The following is a 20,210-nucleotide window of genomic DNA, read 5'->3' on the forward strand; positions in this document are numbered from 1 at the left end:
TACTAATTCTGCACGTCAAAAATCAAATGCTCGAACTTGGCAACAGAAGGGATCAACATAAATGTCAACAGCAATCGGCGAAGCTCCGATGGTATAGATACCACTCCAGCTACCGGCGTGAAATAGCCACATGCAATATGATATGCTTCCTCGCACACCAGTTTCACTCACCTGAAAAGCGAAATTTACCTGCTATGTATCAATGAGCATGACAGATGTCGCGAAACACGTCAAGAAAAGCAAGCATGTGGGCCTAATCGCTGTGCTTCTCACTTTAAAAACACAAAGACTAAAGCTACAGCAATTAGACCGTTAGTGAAAAACTTGCATGATGGCACACAAAGCACTGATAAAACAGAAGCGATAGAACATAGCTCAGTGCACAGTATTTGCCAACTGGGATGTGAAAAGTATGCAGAAGCACACTGTATCCTTCACAGCATGGCGTGAAACACTGCGCGCATCTTTTTATGGGAGCCATCGTCTGCTAGTTGCTTGCGCTTGTGCGAGTGAAAATCTGCTGACAGCTCCAACAGTCCGTGGGCAGTCCATAACTTTAGGTCCATGAAAAAACGAATGCGCTTCTGACTAATTTTGGTCTATAGTGGGCGGAGCTTCGGAAGCTTCCGAGCAAAATTGAATGTGGCACAGCAGTCCCAAGCAGTCCGGGGCTGATAATTGAAGAGGGCCATTGAGAGGAAGATATGGTAAGGTATGTTCCAAAGGTAGCGCAAACCATTGTTCAAATAGGAAAGGAGAATTTCCTCCCTGCTCTCTACCCCTCTCCTGACTTCTTCGCCGTTTTCCGCTCTCCCACTGGACGATTCTTGACACTTGACGAATAACCTGCGCGGCTTTTGTTATCGCAGGAAAATGGCGCCATTAGTGAGCGTAGAAACACCGGGACACATGTGCACTGTGCGTGAGCGTAGGCTTTTCACATTTTCGAAGACTCGCTCGGCTGCAGCACGATGCCGACTTGCTGTGCTGTTGGATGTTCGAATGGCATTGCCAAGGGGGGCAAGATTTTTGTGGTTCCTCGTGGCAAATGAAACTTCAAACGGCGAGCGATATGGTTCCACCATATCGGAAGACAGAAATTTGACTGCCACCGAGGGGAGGTCATTACTGAGGGAGGTTCTGATCGCTGTTCTCACCCAGTTAGTCATGAACGCGGGAAGGTGGGTGCGTTGGCGAGTTCACCATCAGCCAACGATTGCGTAAAAAAAAAGTCCCGGTTTATGCTCTGCGGCAAACAAAAGGGCGCATTTTGGCAATATGAATACCAGTATGACTTCTCATAAAATGAGCATAATGGAAGAGTTGCCAATTAAAGAGCAAAACGCAGAAAGCGCGCGCATACGCGGGAACCAAGGCGTATAACTGAGGGGGAAATAAAAGTGCGCGGATGCATTTTGGAAACTAAAAAAAAAAAAATCACGTTGAGGGTATTTAGCACATAAATGTCTCCGCCGTGTTGTGTCTGCATAGTTTGATGTATATATAGCTCTTCGTTTTTGTAAATGCATCAGTTAAACTGAACACCATTCGTTCCTCGTCTGAGTGATGCAGATTCTACTAATAATTGAAGGTATTACTTACCTTACGTAGATATCTTACGTACGAACAGCCTTGTGAAAATGCGCCCAGAACAGTCACGTTTCAAGCAAGCGCTTCAATGCGTCGCATGTGATACGATATGAAGCGGGCGGTAGCGGCCGCACGTTTCGCTCACTGATGGTGGCCGAGAGGGTGGGGCAAGGAGGAAACGGTGCGGAGAGGAGGAGTTTGAGCTACCTTTGAAAAATGCAGGGACCTTAAGTGCTGGGCATGCAGGTCATGTAATGCATGTAGGACTGGTAGGTTACAGAATGGGTGCCAATGGAAGGAGAATGCAGTTGAGGATGGCAGATTTGCAAGCATAACTTGCAGCCAGCTAGCACAGAACAGGGGTAATTGGAGATTGCTGGGAGAGACCTTGTCCTGTAGAAGAATTAGGCTGATGGTGGGCGGAGCTTTGGAAGCTTCCGAGCAAAATTGAATGTGGCACAGCAGTCCCAAGCAGTCCGGGGCTGGTAATTGAAGAGGGCCATTGAGAGGAAGATAGGGTAAGGTATGTTCCGAAGGTAGCGCAAACGTGATCGCGTGGTAGCAAACGTGAGCAAACGCCCATTGCAAGATCACGTGTTTCAATTGATCCACATTCAATTTTGAGACGGTAGCTTAGTGGCTATGATGTTAAGCTGCTAAACTCGAGGTCATGGGTTCAATTTTCTACGGTGGCCACATTTTGACAGAGGCTAAAATGCCAAAACGCTCATGTTCTTGTATTCAGGTGCATGTTGAAGATTCCCACGTGGTCGAAATGAATGATTTATTATAGAAAATTCAGGTGTCTAAATAATCTCACTATGGGGCCCCTCATAATCATATGGTTTAGGCACGTAACAATGCCAGAATTAAATTTTTAATGTTGATGATGACCGCTGTTGGTTACCGTTTTTTTCTTAGTCTACCATTGTTAACATGCATATGACATAAATTCTAAATAATAAGCATTCAGCTAGTTTCATGGCCGTAAGTAGATTTCCACGTATTTCTTCAATGCGAAAAACATTTGAGCTATCCATCTGCATGTCATGTATAGTCTGCTGCACCTAATCTGCTGTCAAGTGATATCAAAATACTGATACTTGAAGGCCATGCATGACGGACATATTCTTCTACAAACTTGTGAAGCGTACACCAGACCAATTCAGAATCCATGAGATCATAAATTGAAAGGTACTCCTCTCTGCGCAAACTCGTTTCTTTCTCAAACCATGAGTAAATTCTGTTGGAGACAGGTTGTCAAGTGAACTTTGTCCCTGTGCAGTCACAATGGCTGTGTGGAAGGCGTCATGCTGCGGCTCAAGCTGTACGTGCATCCAGATCTGCCACACGATGTCAAGGTGGGTTTGAAACCAGGCTTTTCTACTAAAGGTCTTGACATTTGGCACAAACCGAAATAGTACTGTAAACTAGGGGTGTGTGAATACCGAATAATAGATTTCAAATTGAATATAAAATTGAATCAAGAAAAGAAAATGCCAAATATCGAGTTGAATATCAGAAAAACTTATCACTAAGTTGAATGCTTGCAAATTTTGGGCAAAAGAACATGGGGATGCACATGCTCAGGAGTCTTCTAGCATTGCATTACAAGAAGGCAGCAGGCTATCAGCAACTTGGCTCCATCAAGATATACAGTACAGTCTGCTTTTATTAAAGGGAACTCCAATTACTATACTAGCACTGATTACAGCTGAGTTCCTGGTATAAAAATGTCGAAAATATTTTTTTATCGAGAATGTCAGTTGAGTAGAATGAAGTGATCTTTTTTTTTACCTCTCAAGCTAAAGAATTAGGGATATGTTATGTTGTACTGAATAGTACTGAAAAGCTATCGGGCTCTTAGTTCAACTGTGAACCTGTGTATTATGGCAATCTTTTATTGCATAGAAAGTTTTGCTTTCCAGTTTTCCTTCAATATACAGAAAGACTTTCCAAACTTTATTGCAGGTGAGTTATCGTAAGACTAATCTGTGCGACAGACAAAAGTGCAGACCCTTCCTAACGTGACTCAATCACCGCTTCACGTGTAGCTATCGTTGGTGCTGTGGTTGGCGCCGCTGGTAGAGAAGGCTCTTTTCCATTATCAGCGTCATTTGCTACCTGTCAAAGATTTTGAAATCAATAGGGTCGCGGCGGGAAGGTTGCGCGATGTCCCCCTTTCCTCGTCAATCTGCTGTCCACGCACATGAATGCAGCCGGGTGGTCCACGTCACATGACACTTTCGTGCCCATCGTGTAAATCAAGAGCTAGTCTTGTGACAGGTTGCTCGAAAAAGAGACTGCGTCGGGAACAAGAGTATGGAGGGTCGCAAAGATGGCGGCCATGAGCAACATTGTTGTAAATGCCGAAGACCCGCTTTTGTTTGCTAGGTGGTTTGTCAGCTTTCGAAATGTCATGCTGCTGCGAATAGATCTGCATTGATTTGACACCAAACCACAGCCGCCGACACCCAACGAAGCAGAGCCAATTGCGTGCCAATTAGGCTTAATGACCTAGGCAATGTGGCATGGTGTGGCTGTGATGAAAATTCGCTGCTAGCCGATGTGGTAACGAGCCACAAGCCATTGAGGAATGCTTGCTGCTAATTTGGTTGTACAGGTGGCCCATTGCAAGATCACGGTGATATTGACAGTTGTGCTGAAGTGGTGTTACGTTCATCGCACCTCGTATCCAACACGATCCGAGTGCATTCCAGTGGCTAATTGACCCAATCTTCCCACATACTATGACGTTTTCCGAAATATGCACTGCTTTTGTTGCCGTTCCCTCTGTCTGCGTCGCGTTATCATTTCGATTGGTCCTGTCGACCTGGACAAACTTTGTACCGACAGAGGTGGCCTTGGCCGACGTGTCGCCGTTCTGCGAATTCAGTATTCGGGCGCTCTGCGTTCAATTCCCGCATCGGGCCGACGTCGGGGAGCGCATGCAATACGGCAGAATCGCTCGTAGAGTGAAAGGCCACGTACTGGCGGCTGTGGCCCGCTCAGCACTCCTTTTGTGCCCAAAACAATGAAGTGAGGCACTTGTTTGCGCGGCATCCAGTACGAGGGGCTCCATGGCACATGTGGCACTGCGAGGGTCTCTACACCGAATATATTGAATACTCGAAAAATCTAATAGCAGATATTCGATAGACATTCAATTCGCGAATCAAGTTGTTAAAGCGTTCGCTATTCGATTCGATGATATTCGAGTATTCGCATGCCCCTACCGTTAACTGTTTTACATAACTGATGAAAGCATTGTAGTATAATGAAACTAGCTGTCGTAAGTTTGGCATGAAATTTCATATTTCTGGCAACTGTGCCTGGGACACTGCCTCATTGCATTTTTTCATATTTGAGCAACAAGGTATAGGTTGATATGTTGACATGTTCCTTGCTGCGGCGTCTTCCCGGCTGCTACGTGGCGTTTTCGCGGTCCTGACCTAAATCCCACTGTCTTCCATGTATTATGTTCCCTAGGTTAGTTGTTGCTAGGCTAGTTGGTTTGTGTTTAATATGCTGTAATAAGGAGCAAAACAAGATTGAAGATTGTGGGTTCTTGGTGTCTCACAGGAGACCAACCACCGCGGGTTCGAGCTTAGCGAGCCACAGGGCTGCGTCAGCCGTCGCCTCCAGCACCGCTCGCGCATGAGCTCAGAGGCCGCAAGGGGCTACCGAGCGACGCCAGCAAAACACAGCAAAAGCCCTGAGTTGACGCAAACCGTTTATTGAATATGTCGGGACCAGCACTGCACAAACGCCCATGCGGTGGGGAACCAAAGGGGTCCCGCACCAGGGTGAAAATACAATAACAGGCACCTATAGCACGTTGCGGCGAGAGCACAGGCTCAAGCTGGTACACGCTGCTAAGAAAAGTCCCGGCGGCTATGCTACTTGCTCTGGCGATAACCAATGGGTCAACTCGCGAGAGCATGGGCAATATCCTTCGGCTTAGGCTTTCGGCAAGTGCGGCTCGGCGTGGTAAGACCTCGCGCGAGCACTAGGCACCGCTCGTCGGCTTAGCGTCGAGAAAGGATCAGCACAAAATATGCGCTCCCCGCACGGGCAAAGGCACCGTGCGCGAGCTCCAGTCCTAGTCACAAAGGTGTCGGCGGACGAGAGGAAAGCATGTACGTACCGTGCGCTGGTCCCGGAGATAAGAGAGCCACGCTCCGCCGCTAGCAGCCGACGCGGCTGTGTAGCGACGTCATCGCCCCGCCCTCGCCGCAAACCATCGCGTGCGCAGCGCTACCGCGGGAACCGGTTAGGAGTGGACGGGGTTGGCGAGGGATGGCAGAACAGGTGAAGCCCGCGCAATGGCGCCGGCACCTCCCTCAATCCCCACATCCTCCTCTCCTTAAATGCCCCCCTACCAGCCTGGCGAAACAGCTTGTAGGGGCTTATGCACCAAAGACAATTGAGTCTTTCATGCACAAGCTAAATGCTAACCTCAGCCCTGCAAGTACTCTTAAAACACTGCGTTCTGACATACAAAAACACTTTCATGCACTATAATAATAATAATAAAATATATATATTCACAAGAATAGGGGTAAAATAAAAGAAATTTGAATGCTACGCTCTATAATACAAGGAAATAAACGCTGCGAGGGGGGAAGAAATATTAACAAAAATAGTCAGCCGCTGGCGCGGGACAGTCTCCAAGGTGCGAAGGGGAAACAGCGCTTAAAGCTCTGTGGCTAGGGGCGGTGGCCGAAAACGTAGGAGTTTCGAGGGCAGTCTTGATAGCAGGAACGAGCTCACCGTTGGTAGATCGAGTTGTTGCTTTCGTGGTGGTGGCGGTCCCGAACTCCATCCGGATGGGTTCACAACACTGCCGGGTCAGCTGGCCACGCCGCCGGAGCCAAGATGAAAGGGGGCAGCCACAACCATGGCTGCAAGGCGTTCGCACGGCGGCGATGACTGTAGAGAGCCGGGCTCTCGGTCTGACGTCAGAGGGTCAGTGACCCCATCCACCTTCAGTTGGCGCGATTTCTGGTTGTTTCGAAGAGCAACAGGCACCACGCACGTACGCGCACACACACATGCACGCACACACACTCCTTGCGGTTTTCTCCAAGCTGCGCAACACTCCCAAACACCGCTATGCTCATCGCCGTCCACAACGCGCCGCGCCATAGAAGGCGCAAAGTGTCCTTCACCCCCCTCACACCGACAAGTCAATGGGACCATTGTCCCCCCCTCGCGCCTGACGACCGCGCAATCACTAACACCCTTCTCGCAAAGAAAAAAAAAACAGGGAAAAGAAAAAAAAACGAGGAAAACAATCTACTCCGTCTATGTACAAGAAAAAAAAAACACGTAATGAATTAAACTATAAGGCTGTACACGCGAAAATTAAACACTTTCAAATAAAAAAACAATAATTACACTCGGCATGCGTACCCGAGAAAAAAAAAAGAAAAAAATGCACACTGTTGAAACGCTACATAAACAACACTTGCAATAAGCTGGGCTGGGACCAGCTTCTTTTCGTGCACTGGCCGTAAAGAAGCTAGCCCACTGAGGCTACGCATTTTACTGAGGGCCTTCGGTTGCGGAAAAGTCCGTCATGCGGCGTGAAATCACACAGGTGACCGCTTCCTCAGATTGTACCGGTGCGTGGTCCGAATGCGGTCCGTTGCCCCGGGTGTGCCCTGTTGCTTGCGCGCAATGCCACTGGGCACTGGCGCGAGCTCGTCAGACCGTGACGCAAAGGCCTTTACTAAAGGTCGGCGATGTAGGCACGGCTGAGTTTTTCCGAAGGGGGATCCTTCAGCAAGTACGCGAGCGGAGACCAAACTTTCTCTACTCGGTACGGACCAAGCCACTTAGGAGCGAGCGAGGCTGAGAACCCCTTGGTCGCATCGCTAAGAGCGTGGTTGCGCTTCAGGACAAGATCACCTACCTTAAATGAAAGATGGCAATGCTTCCTGTCGTACTGAGCCTTCTGCTGGGCCCTGGCCTACGCCAAACTCTGCCTTGCTCTACTGAGAGCCCGACAAAGCCTGTCCCGAAGTGCTGAAGCGTAAGCAGAACAGTCTGCCGGCGCTTCCTCGTCCCCGAGCTGGCATTGCATGACACTGGTCACCGAATTAGCCAACTCCCTTCCAAAATTGAGAAAGGCGGGAGAGAAACCAGTTGAGCGATTCTCGGAGCTTCGGACTCCGAATGCGAGCTCACTCAAGTGGTCTGCCCAATCCTTTTGACGTTCGGCAAAGGCCGCTAACATTGGTTTGAGAGTTCTATTGAGTCTCTCCGTCAAATTGGACTGGGGATGGTAGGGCGAAGTGGTGCAGTGATTAATTCCCAGGGAACGGCACGTAGCACCAAACACCCGAGCGGTGAAATAGGACGCATTGTCCGTAATCAGTCTTTTCGGAAAGCCGAACCGACAAAACACTTCCTGTAGCCTTTCCAGCACCACTCGCGCTGTCACTTTACGAAGCGGAAACAGTTCCACCCATTTAGAAAAATGATCAACGACTACCATCAGGTGTGTGACCCCTGCTTACTCCTGGGGAAAGGCCCCATAAGATCGCAGGTGGCCACTTGCCACGGACGCTCACTGTCGACTGGTTTCATCAGCCCGGGCGGCTTGCCACCCCTTGATTTCACCATTTGACAGACGTGGCAGGAACGGCAATAGCGAAAAATGTCACGCTTTATGCCAGGCCAGGTCACAGTTTGGCTCAGTTTCGCAAAAACTTTAGAGCCACTCAAATGACCGGCCAAGGGTTCGCCATGAGAACATCGCAACAGTGCGCTTCTCAGACTTTTGGGGATAACCACCTTAAACGGGTCCACAGAGTCATCATCGGTGACTATTTCAGCAGGAGCCCATCCTGATCCAGCAAATATAAATCTGCGGGGGACCCAGCGACACACGCCGTTTCCGGCCCTCCTGCGCTCGCCGCACTACCAGCAGCGTCTGGGCACTCCGTCTCCCTGAGACCGTTGCTCACTCTGCGACAAAACAGATCAATTTGCTGGGCCTTCAGTAGCTCTTGCCTGCTGAAAGCGATTCCAGTTCTCCCAAAGGGAAGGCTGGTCTCGTCCCCACTCAGGACTGCAGCCATCGGCGTCATGGGTTCACTTTCGAAAAGCTCGCACGCTTTCCGGCGCACTGCTTGCCTGGAGCGCGAAGAAACAGGTTTGCCCACTTGCGGACTCGCCTCCCTCTCCGCTCGTTTCGCCCCCAACGCTTGCTGGTGCAAAGGCACTGGCAGCGGCTGTCTCACCTGGAGAAATGCTCTGGGTGGACAATGGGGCACGAGATAGCGCATCAGCTACCACGTTGGCACTCAGATGTAGTGCCTCTTCGTGCCGTGTCACTCTATCCCAATGGGGATTGTGAGTCGACAAGCTCATAGCGCAGGCGCCTGCCCCTGAATTCTGCAAGCGACACGGTTCGTGCCGCGCCTCTGGATTCCAAAGAGGACCATGAGCGGGCGAGTGCAAAGCTCGGGGGCTTGCCCCCGAACTCGGCGCGCGACATGATTCTGACGCCTCATCTGCACAGGCAAAATCGGACGCCGGCCGGCTGATGAACGGCTTTAGCAACGTGAACTGACCGTCGCGATAGTCGCCATTCGCAATGTCCACAATGATCCCAGTTTTAAGGAGAAAGTCCCTTCCGAGAATCGCAGAAACACTGAGCCCCGGGAGATCAACGAAACGCGTGTGTCTCATTCGCCCTCCCCACCTGACAGTTAGCCTTGCGGCGCCAGCCGAGTGGGCCATGCCTTTCGCAAGATTGAATGTCATTCGGCAGTCCTGCAAGTGCACTGTGTGCTTTTGCAAGTGGGACAAAACCTGTTCGCCGAACAACAAAGCGCTTGCGCCCGTGTCCAGCAGTGCCGAAAATTCGCGGCTGACAATGGTCACCGGAATAAACGGCACGTGCGCACCAGCAACACAACCTGCTCAGTACGCCAAGGGAACAAGCAAAGGTTCGATTCCTCGTGCCTTCATGAGCGACCTGCGCTCCTGTTCCCCGGCCTCACAGGAGACCAGGGTGCGGAGCAGTCCCCTGCTATGTGCCCTCATTGTTGGCAGCGAAAACAGCGTACTCCGCCGCGGTATCTTGCCCGAGGCGGAGCGGCTTTAGCTCCCTGCCGGGGTCGGCTCGCCGCTTGGCCTTTGGGCCGATAACGAGCGTCTCTGTTATGTTGCTGCGTGAGTCCTATCGCGAGGCACCATCGCTTCAAGGCGGTATCGGCAATAGCTCTTTATTGCCGTCACGAAACAACACAGAACAGGGAATCATGATTACAACTGGCATATATATATATACTCTTGGGGCCGGAAGAGGGCGCTTTTCAACACCAGGGTTGATTGATGAAAATCCGTCATCCGCGGAACTCAGCGTCCAGAATCGGTACACAACACTTCCTCCCCCTTAGTTCGGACTCAACAGTCAGCCAATGCCTGCACAAAGTCTCGAAGATGTTGGGATGTCTTACGGGAACGCTGCGAACGGCGTGGCCCCGGCAATTCTACACTTTGCTCTGTTGCTGGCTGAGGCGCTGCTGTGTCGTCCGAAGGTAGCATGACTCTTGGTTGCTCCTCGGTTTTACTGGGATCTGGTGTCTTGCTGCAGCTCACTCCGACAGGGGAAGGGCTTGACGCAGACCTCAGGCTGTCCTCCTTCAGGTACGCTTTCGGCTAACCTCATGGGACTGCTGCTCCGACGACGAAGCTGGTCCACGTGCCGGCGACACACACGGCTGTCCGGAAAAACCACCTCATAAGAGATCGGGCCAGTTGCTCTGGAAATCACAGCAGGTACCCATGGTGGGCCCTGGCTGTAGTTGTGTACAAATACAGGGTCGTCGGGCTGGAATGTGCGTGGTGTAGGCAGAGCTTCTGCCAACCGGGAGGACTTGTCAGGGGCCCGGTCTGGGTGCAGCCGGTCCAGCATGGTAGACAGTCGGCGGCCCATCAGTAACTCGCACGGGGAGCGTCCTGTGACTGTGTGGGCAGTTACATGCTGCTGTAGAGTGAAGTCTGCCAGGCGCTGTGCCCAGCTTCCTCGGATTATCCGAGATAATGCCTCTTTGGTGGTCCGTACCATCCTTTCAGCCTGCCCGTTCGTGGATGGATGGACGGTGCAGATGTCACTTGGCGGATGAGGTTTGCATCCAAGAACCCTCGAAATTCTGTGGATGTGAATTGCGGGCCATTGTCTCAAACGAGGGTATCTGGCAGGCCATGAGTTGCAAACAATCTTCGTAAGGTAGTGATTACAGCACTCGATGTCATTGACGACATTGGTATGACCTCTAGCCATTTGGAATAAGAATCCACCACAATCAAGAAGGTTTGTCCTTGGAATGGACCAGTGAAATCAATGTGCAGGCGTGACCATGGAGTCCGGGTCGTCTCCCATGGGTGCACAGGTGCCCGCATCGTCTCAGGCCGTGTTTCCTGGCAAGGAAGGCATCGCCGGACCCATTCCTCAATGGCCGCATCCATGCCGGGCCACCATACATAACTGCGGGCAAGCGCTTTCATTCTGACGATGCCGGGGTGTCCGATATGCAGAGCTTTGAGGACCCGGAAACGAAGCTCCTCTGGAATCACCACACGGTCACCCCACAGTAAGCATCCCTTGTGGGCGGACAGCTCATGCTGTCTAGACACGAATGGTGTGAATTCGCAACTCGGAGCGCAGCTTGGCCACCCCTTCCACGCCCAGTTGTGGACGCGGGAGAGGATAGCGTCCTTGGAGGAGTACTTCGCCACATCGTCTGCATGGACTGGAAATTCTGGAAGTACGTCCAGAAGCATGACGACCTCCGCTGGTGAAGGGTCATCCTGGCACTGGTCCGCTTGGGGCAGTCTACTGTGACCATCTGCGTGGCCTAACTGTTTTCCTGGTCGGTAGTGGAGCGTATGCTGGTATCCATTCAGAAAAATGGACCAATGCAACATTCGCGGTGAAAGCATCTGTGGCGTTTGCCGGTCTGATGTGAAGAGCCCGAGGAGCGGCTTGTGGTCTGTATGGATCTGAAATGGGCGACCGAATACGTAGTCATGGAACTTCTTTACTCCGGCAACCACAGCGAGTGCCTCCTTATCAATCTGAGCGTAATTACACTCCGTAAGGGACAAGGTTCTTGAATAAAAAGCGATTGGTGCTTCCGTGTCATCCGGCATTCTGTGACTCAACAGCGCTCCTATTCCGCACGGGGACGCATCGCAGGCAAGGATTACCGGCTTCTTCTCGTCGAAGCGTGTCAGCACCTGGTTGGCTGCCAGTAGCTTCTTCAGATTGTCGAACGCAGTTTGTTGTAGGTTTCTGTTACGTCCAAAGCCCGGAGACAAACGTAGAACAGTAGCAAGCACTTTATTGCTACATAGTGCCGCAAGTACGACGGTACAAAAGCAAGTGAACAGTGAGCGCCGGGGAGGCAGCCGAGACATGCCAGCTTTATAGTTATCGCAGTCGGGTCACATGATTACCGGGCGGCTTAGCTGGCCGCTCTTATCAAGAACACGTGGCGCTATCGCATACATGACATTTCCTCCCGCTTAATTGTGGGGAGCTACCGTTGCATCAAAATTAAGATGGCGTGTAGCGATCTGGCGCTCGTCGATTGCGTACGGGATATCTTCGTACTGGTGGTGCTGCCTCCGAGGCTGCGGGCGCTGCCGTAGGTGTCTCCGCAGTGGCGTCCGAGAACTCCCAGAAGGTGTCCTTGTTCTCCTTACCCTTGGAGACGTCAGCTGCACCCAGGAGAAGCTGATCTTGGTGACGATGCCACACGGCCAGACCCCTTGGCGTGCGTACCTTGACGGCATACGAAACGGGTCCTTTCTGCCGTACCACAGTACCCGGAAGCCATCTAGGTGGTCCCCTGTAATTTCGAACAAGAACACAGTCTCCTACAGCAAACTGTCGAGCGTTGAAGCTGCCTTGGCTGGACTGAATAAATTGTTGGTGGCGAACTAATTCCTCTACTTCTGGCTTGAGAATGTCCAGCTTGGAACGAAGACGGCGACCGAACATAAGGTTAGCCGGCGCTTCTTTTGTCGTAGCGTGTGGTGTATTCCGATAAGCAAGTAAGAAGCTGTTAAGGCTGGCCTGCAGGTTTCCAGTGCAAAAATCTTTCTTCATGGCAGTCTTTAGGGACTGAACGAAACGTTCTGCCAAGCCATTCGAACTTGGTTGATAAGGCGCTGTTGTGACGTGGCGCGCTCCTATCTCGAGGACAAACGTCTGGAACTCGGCAGACTTAAATTGTGGCCCGTTGTCCGACACGATTGTTGCCGGATAACCGAAGCGGCTAAACATTTCGCGAAGACGATCAATGGTTGCCGTGCTAGTTGTGTTTTTCATGATGCACACCTCTGGCCATTTAGAATGCGCATCCACCACAACTAAGAACATGTGCTGCCGGAAGGGCCCAGCAAAATCGATGTGTACTCGCTTCCAGGGGGATGTTGGCCATGACCATGGGTGCAAAGGAGCACTGTTAGGGGCACTACGCTGCTCCTGGCAAGGTTTGCATCCTTTGACGTGAGACTCAAGATCCACGTCAATTGAAGGCCACCAAACATAGCTGCGGGCCAACTCTTTGGATCCCACAATACCTGGATGACCGTCGTGAAGTTCTTGTAGAACCAGAGATCTCAGCTTTGCAGGCACCACAACACGCATTCCCCACAGGAGGCAGCCTTGGTGTGCGGTCAACTGTGTTCGCCTGTCAAAGAAAGGCTTGAGCTCCACGTCGTCCGTAAGGTTAGGCCACCCCGTACTTGTGAGCTCGAGTACTCTGCAAAGAAGTTGGTCATGCGAGGTTGCACGTGCAATATCTTTGTGTGTGACCGGCATTGATTGCAAGCGTAACGAGTAGAACGTTTCTTCTGCGTCATTAGCGGACTCCTGACGAACTGGCAAGCGCGACAAGCAGTCAGCCTCTAGATTTTCTTTCGCCGGTCGAAACTTCAAGGAGTACGTGTTGGCAGACAACGTCACTGCCCAACGTTGAAGTCTTGCTGCTGCCAAAGTTGGTATGCCAGACTTTGGGCCTAAAATAGTCTGCAGTGGTTTATGGTCCGTTATCAGGGTGAACGGACGCCCGTAAATATAGTAGTGAAACTTCTTAACGCCGAAGATGATAGCTAGCGCTTCTTTCTCGATCTGGCTATATTTCGGCTCCGCATCGGACAGCGTCCGTGAAGCGTAAGCAACAGGGTGAATGGTGCCATCAGCAAAAATATGAGAAAGTACAGCACCTACCCCGTAATGAGATGCGTCGCAAGCCATTTGAAGTGGTCTTTGCGGATCATATTGAGCCAGAACTTCTGTAGACGCCAACGCGGCCTTAATGTCGTCAAAGGCCGTTTGACACTCGCTGGTCCACGCCCATGCTTGGTCGTCACGCAGCAATTTGTACAGGGGATGGGCCAGCGTTGCTAGTTGAGGTAGAAATTTTCCGTAGTAGTTTACGGCTTCGAGCAAAGAACGAAGCTGCTGCTTGTTTTCCGGCGCTGGTGCTGCTATAATGGCATCAGTCTTGTCCGTCGTGGGATGTATGCCATCGGCACTCAACTTGTGTCCCAAGTAGGTCAATTCCTTCTCTACTTTTGCTTCCGTGTTCGTCGGCTGCCGTGCCGAGCAGAGCTTGTTGCAGGAAAATACAGCGTTCCAGTCGAGCCGCACGTGCTGTAACCACTCTCGGCCCAGAAGTGGCGGTCCTCCCTGCTCAGTGACATACAAGGGTAATGGAACACTTTGCCCATTATGTTCAACAACAACTTCAGCCACTCCTGCTGGTTCGACTAATGCACCTGTGTAAGTGCGTAGGCGCAAATTTGTCATGCGCAACTTCAAAGAGGGGAACAACTGTTGCTGTTGCCTGCGAGAAATTACGGATACCGCCGCTCCCGTATCCAATTCCATTTCAAGCGGAGTCTTGTTTATCAGCAGGCGTACGATTATGGCATCTTTTGCCGAGCACGTCATGCCGTTTAGCATCACTTCTGTGGCACTGTCAAGAACTTTCATGTTGTGCGCTCGCGCGTGAGACACCTTTGCGTTCTTATCAGACTGACATATACGCTGAATATGCCCTTTCTTGCCACAGCCGAAACACGTCGCCGACGCATGTCTGCAGTTTTTGCTCACGTGCTTAAAAGAGCCACACCGCCAACACATTTTTGACGCTTCCTTTTGGCTGGCATCTTTTACTGCAACTGATTTCTGCCCTTGCTTTTGTGCAGTTACATGATTTACGTTAGAGACGCTCGTTGAACCATGTACTTCTGCTGCACTTTTTGTTGCGGAATCCATCGCTAAAGCTTTCTCAACAGCCTTCTGAAATGTTAACTTCTTGTCTTCAGCAAATAGCACTCGCTGAATATCTTCCTTTCGTAACCCGCAAACGAATCTGTCCCTCAGTGCCTCGTCTAAAAAATTCTCGAACTCGCACGAACTCGAGAGGGAGCGTAATTCCGCGACAAATTCGGCAATGGATTCAGTCTCGAGCTGAGACCGTCGATAAAACTTGGCTCTCTCACCAATTACTGAAGGCTTCGGTGCCAGATGGTCGCCAAGCAATTTCCTGAGGGTATCGTAAGACTTGCTTGATGGAAGGTCAGGGGCGGTAAGTGACTTGAGAAGGGCGTACGTCTTCGCCCCTATTAGGCTCAGGAACGCGTGAACCTTGTCTGCCTCCGGTACTTTGTTGAAGTGGAGAAACGATGTCAACCGCTCGTCGTATGAAGTCCAGTCGCTTGCGGAGTCGTCAAAAGGCTCCATGTGGCCAATTCTTCCCACCACTTGCGTCACTGGATCTGCCATCCCTGCTGTTCCGGTAGCTCGCAATGTGGCAGCGACAGCCCCAGGAACTTCAAACAGGGTAGAACCTTTCTTCCGTTATGCCAGCGCCGCTGGAGGTTCGAAGCAACTCGTCGCCAGATGTTACGTCCAAAGCCCGGAGACAAACGTAGAACAGTAGCAAGCACTTTATTGCTACATAGTGCCGCAAGTACGACGGTACAAAAGCAAGTGAACAGTGAGCGCCGGGGAGGCAGCCGAGACATGCCAGCTTTATAGTTATCGCAGTCGGGTCACATGATTACCGGGCGGCTTAGCTGGCCGCTCTTATCAAGAACACGTGGCGCTATCGCATACATGACAGTTTCCCCACAGCCAGGGGACCTTCTTGTAAAACAAACGGTGCAGGGGTTCAGCGACAGTGGCCTTGTGTGGAAGGAATGCATGATAGAAATTGAGAAGACCCAGGAAGGCCTGTAGCTCGGCTCTGTTCAACGGCCGCGGTGCATTAAGGATGGCTTGCGTCTTGGCCAGTGTGGGGTGGATTCCCTCAGCATCGACTCGGAAACCTAAAAATTCCACTTGAGTTACTCCTAGCTGGCATTTCTCCTCCTTGACCTTAAGCCCTGCATCTTGGAACCGCTGAAGGACCTCTCGAAGGCGACTAAGCAATTCCTGGTGTGATGCACCTGAAATGAGGACATCATCAAAATATGGAATGACGCCTGGTAGTCCGCGTAGTAGGTTCTCCATTAAACTCTGGAAGATGCCAGGTGCGACGCTGACACCGAATTGTAATCGTCGAACGCGAAAAGCACCCCGATGGGTCACAATGGTCTGTGCCTCTGCAGATTCATCAATCACTGGGAGCTGTTGGTACGCCTGTGCCAAGTCTAGCTTCGCATAGACAGTTCCACCAGAGAGGGATGCCAGCAGGTGGTTGACAGCTGGTACCGGATACGAGTGCTGCTGCAAGGCTTTGTTGATGGTGCACTTGTAGTCTGCATAGATGCGGACGTCCCCATTTGCCTTCAGTGGCGTAACAATAGGGGTTTCCCAACGAGAGTGGTCAACCGGCTCTAGGATTCCTTGTTCTATCAGTTTGTCCAGTTCGGCGTCGATTTTTGGTCGCAGTGCGAAAGGAACCCTTCTTGCTTTCAGGCGAATAGGCACAACCTCAGGGTTAAGTGCAAACTACACGGGCGGTCCCTTGTAGCAGCCCAGCGTCCCGTCAAACACAGAGGCAAAGTCCCGGAATATTGTCAAGTGAGGATGGTTGCTGATCGATGCGTTGCACTCCCGTGATATTGATACCGAGTGCCGGAAACCAATCCAGCCCGAAAAGACTTGGGTGCTCGCCCTTGACAATGACCAGGCGCAGTGGGCTGTCAAAATCTTTGAACTGCACTCGGACGGTACCAACTCCACGTACAGCGATACAGTTGGCTTGATAGTCCCTAATGATAACGTCAAGTGGCTGTAGGTTTTGGACACGTCCCTTTGGAAAAATGTGTCTGGCTGTGGCGTCGGAGATAATGGAAAGGGACCTCCATCTGACATTGTGTGCCTTCGATTTTTACACTCACATGTATCTTCCTCTTGGCAGGTTTAGACACTTCGTTGATAGCAGTAACTGCCAAGTCGTCGCAGTATGAAATGTTTGTGCGAGGAGTGGTCTTGAATTGTTGCGTCCGGGCTTGGTTTCTGGCATTCCGACGTGGGCTAAGCTGTCTCCGGGACCGGCAGACCTTAGCAATGTGCCAGGTTTTTCCACATTCCCTGCACTGGGCACCCCGGAACCGACACAGGCGGCGTTCGTGCGGGCCTCCACAGCTGGCGCAGGGGCCGCCCCCCAATCTCTCGGTGTCCCGTCGCTGAGTGGGGCTCGCACGTAACCGAAGAACATCTTCGGCGGTGTCTTGCTCGCCATCATCGCCAGTCGTCGTCCCTTGGTGCACGGGCTTGAAACGCGACGTGTTCGTGGTTTGAAACGAGGGTAGGCTGGCTTCCCGGGCAATGGCCTCGGCGGCGACTGCTTCCTCGACAGCACTGGTGAAAGACACCTCTTTTTTCGCCAGTAGTCGCCGCTTCACCGTGTCGTTCTGCAGTCCGAACACGAATCGGTCCCGTAGCACGGTGTCGAGGTCGTTGAAGTTGCAGTGCTGTGCCGTCGTTCGAAGAGCAGCGAGGTAGGCGGCGGCAGACTCACTTGGTGCCTGGTCGCGGCGATGGAATTCATATCGTCTGGCAAGCTCCGGTGGTTTCGGCGCTAGGTGGTCGTGCAGAACGGCGAGGATTGTTTCGAAAAGGTGTATCCTTCAGCTGGATCGGTGCCACGAGCGCCCTGGCTGATTGAAAGGTGGCGGGACCGCAGCGGCTCAGGAATGTCGATCTCTTCTTGCTGGCGTCCGTAACGCCCTGCGCCTCGAGGAAGAACTGGAAACGTTCTGCATAGTCCTCCCACTCTTCAGGGTGAGCGATGTCGAAAGACTCGAGCCCCTCCGTTGTGGCGGCCGTCATTGTGAACGAGTACGTACTGGGCGGAGCTAGCTTCCCGTTGCGGTGGTCTAATTCGGATCCTATCCTCGTTGCCAGTGTTATGTTGCTGCGTGAGTCCTATCGCGAGGCACCATCGCTTCAAGGCGGTATCGGCAATAGTTCTTTATTTCCATCACGAAACAACACAGAACAGGGAATCATGATTACAACTGGCATAATCCGTAAGGAGTAAGGAGCACAGGTATTCTTCGGCTTCCCTGTCGAAGTACCCTCGACAGGGAAGTACTTCGACAGGGAAGCCGAAGAATACCTGTGCTCCTTACGTGTTCGTATGCACGAGTCGAGAGGTTACGCAAAACCACAGCATGGCGCACTGTCACTTCTGACCACGTTGGTTTCTTCTTCGCGAAATTCTGAACTTGTTCCACTAATATCGAAGCAGCCAGGTCTTTCTCTTTCGCTTTCTCCACAACTTGCAGGAATGCAGACACATAGCATTCTTCCTTGAGTTTCGCGAGCACAAAGCTTTGATGTGTTCGAAGCCAGGGCACCAAGAGAATTTGCTCAAATTGTTGCTTTTGAAGTTCTTTCGCCCAATATTCACCAATTTCGCTCTGAAAGCGACAGACAAACAAGATGTCGCCAATGTGTTCGCAATAAAGCCACTGTCACGAAAGACCCTGAAACTGTGAGCTTGATCTCACAGCTGGGGGCCTAAATGAAAGGTCCAGTTTTCACAATATGTCTCGTGTTGCTTGCTTTCAATGTACTGTGGGGATGGAAAGAAACGCGAACAGTGCGGCACCTACATTCTCTGATATTTCGCATTTCTTTTCGAGTGGTTGCAGCCTGCATAATAACTAGAAGCCACTAGAATAAAACTATTCTACCATCTTTTTATTTCCACCAGGGTCACAGCAGGATGAAAACATCGCGCTGCACTGCTTGCCTTTCATCCCATCAGCCCTGTACATCATGAACAAACACTAGTGCAACCTGCGCATTTATTACACAGCTCCATCTCTAATACAAGTGCAAGTTTCTCTCCACAAGCACGCGCGCAACAGCGTAGTCGCGTCGTCTGCTCTGGGACTGGGTATGGGGTGGCAGCGCGCCGTGGTGGCGAGCGCATGAACTAGAAGGAACGGGCGGAGCGCCTTGCTCCGCTCGCCACTCGGCGGGCATGGAAAAATATAGGAGGCTATGGCTCGGGCAAAAAGTGAAAATCAATTCACTTGAGAAGCGCCCAAGCCCCCATATACAACGCATACAAAAAGGGCTAGAACATACAAGGCATTTTAACTGTTTATCATTGCAGGTCAACCTGTAGTGTTATACAGTGTAATATAATACGAACAACTTGACAATAATTATAAATACGTAAAAAAACACTAACAGCAGTGGAAAAAAAGTACTGACATCATGGAATGAAATACTCTCGTATGTTACGTATGCTGCACATTTCCACATGAATGTCTTGGAAAATTAGTCTGTTTAACAGAACTGCAAGTGCATGACATAACATTTGGCGCCCATGCTGAGTACGACAAAATAGCACATGCCAATACTCTTTACTGCGGAATGGATATGCAATGGTATTCGTTTTCAGCGATGATATGCTAAGAAATGCATGCTCGCAGTTATATAGAGATTTTTTGTATCTCATGCATAGAAAATACTCGTAAAGTTTGGGCACGGGAACAATTTTAAACTGACGAAACAGTTTCGCAGTGTGCGCATTGTAATCAGCACTAGCGATATTACGTAACGCCTTTTTTTTGTAGCACATGCAGTTTGCTAATGTTAGACGATGTGGTACTTCCCCAAACCAGGAAACAATAGTTAAGATGTGATAAGAACAGTGTGTTATAAATTAACAGTTTTACGGATACGGGAAGGCATGAGCGAAATTTTGCTATAACACCAACACACCTATTGAGGCGAGACATAACTGAGCTAACGTGAGGATCCCAGCTCGTGTTTTTATTGAAAAGTATTCCTAGCGTTTTTACAGTATCAACTATTTCAATGTTGCAGTCTTCGAACTTTATCACTGGTTGTACAATAAGTGAACTTTGACGCGCATGGAACAATGCAGCTTTTGTTTTTTTGGAATTTATTAACAGGCAATTTGCAGCGCTCCATGTACTAAGTTTTTCCATAGTTTCGTTGATAATCAAGATCAGGTGTTGCATGTCACTGCTTTTAAATAGGACGCTTGTATCATCTGCATACAAAATATAACTTGTATTGTTGCTCATAGTTGTTATATCATTAATATATAGCAAAAACAATAATAGGCCCAGGATGCTACCCTGGGGGACTC

At 50.7% G+C, this 20,210-nt stretch overlaps 1 protein-coding gene across 1 annotated transcript in view; it reads left to right on the forward strand.

Annotated features, from left to right (window-relative positions):
- Positions 1 to 20,210, forward strand: part of LOC119451030 (synembryn-A) — a 251,017-nt gene that overhangs the window by 98,411 nt on the left and 132,396 nt on the right. The window contains exon 5 of the mRNA XM_037714460.2: positions 2,876 to 2,951. Within this exon, the coding sequence (XP_037570388.1) occupies positions 2,876 to 2,951 (76 nt within the window). The remainder of the gene's footprint in view (positions 1 to 2,875; positions 2,952 to 20,210) is intronic.

This window comes from Dermacentor silvarum, chromosome 4 (assembly GCF_013339745.2).
Source record: "Dermacentor silvarum isolate Dsil-2018 chromosome 4, BIME_Dsil_1.4, whole genome shotgun sequence".
In the NCBI taxonomy this organism is placed as follows: domain Eukaryota; kingdom Metazoa; phylum Arthropoda; class Arachnida; order Ixodida; family Ixodidae; genus Dermacentor; species Dermacentor silvarum.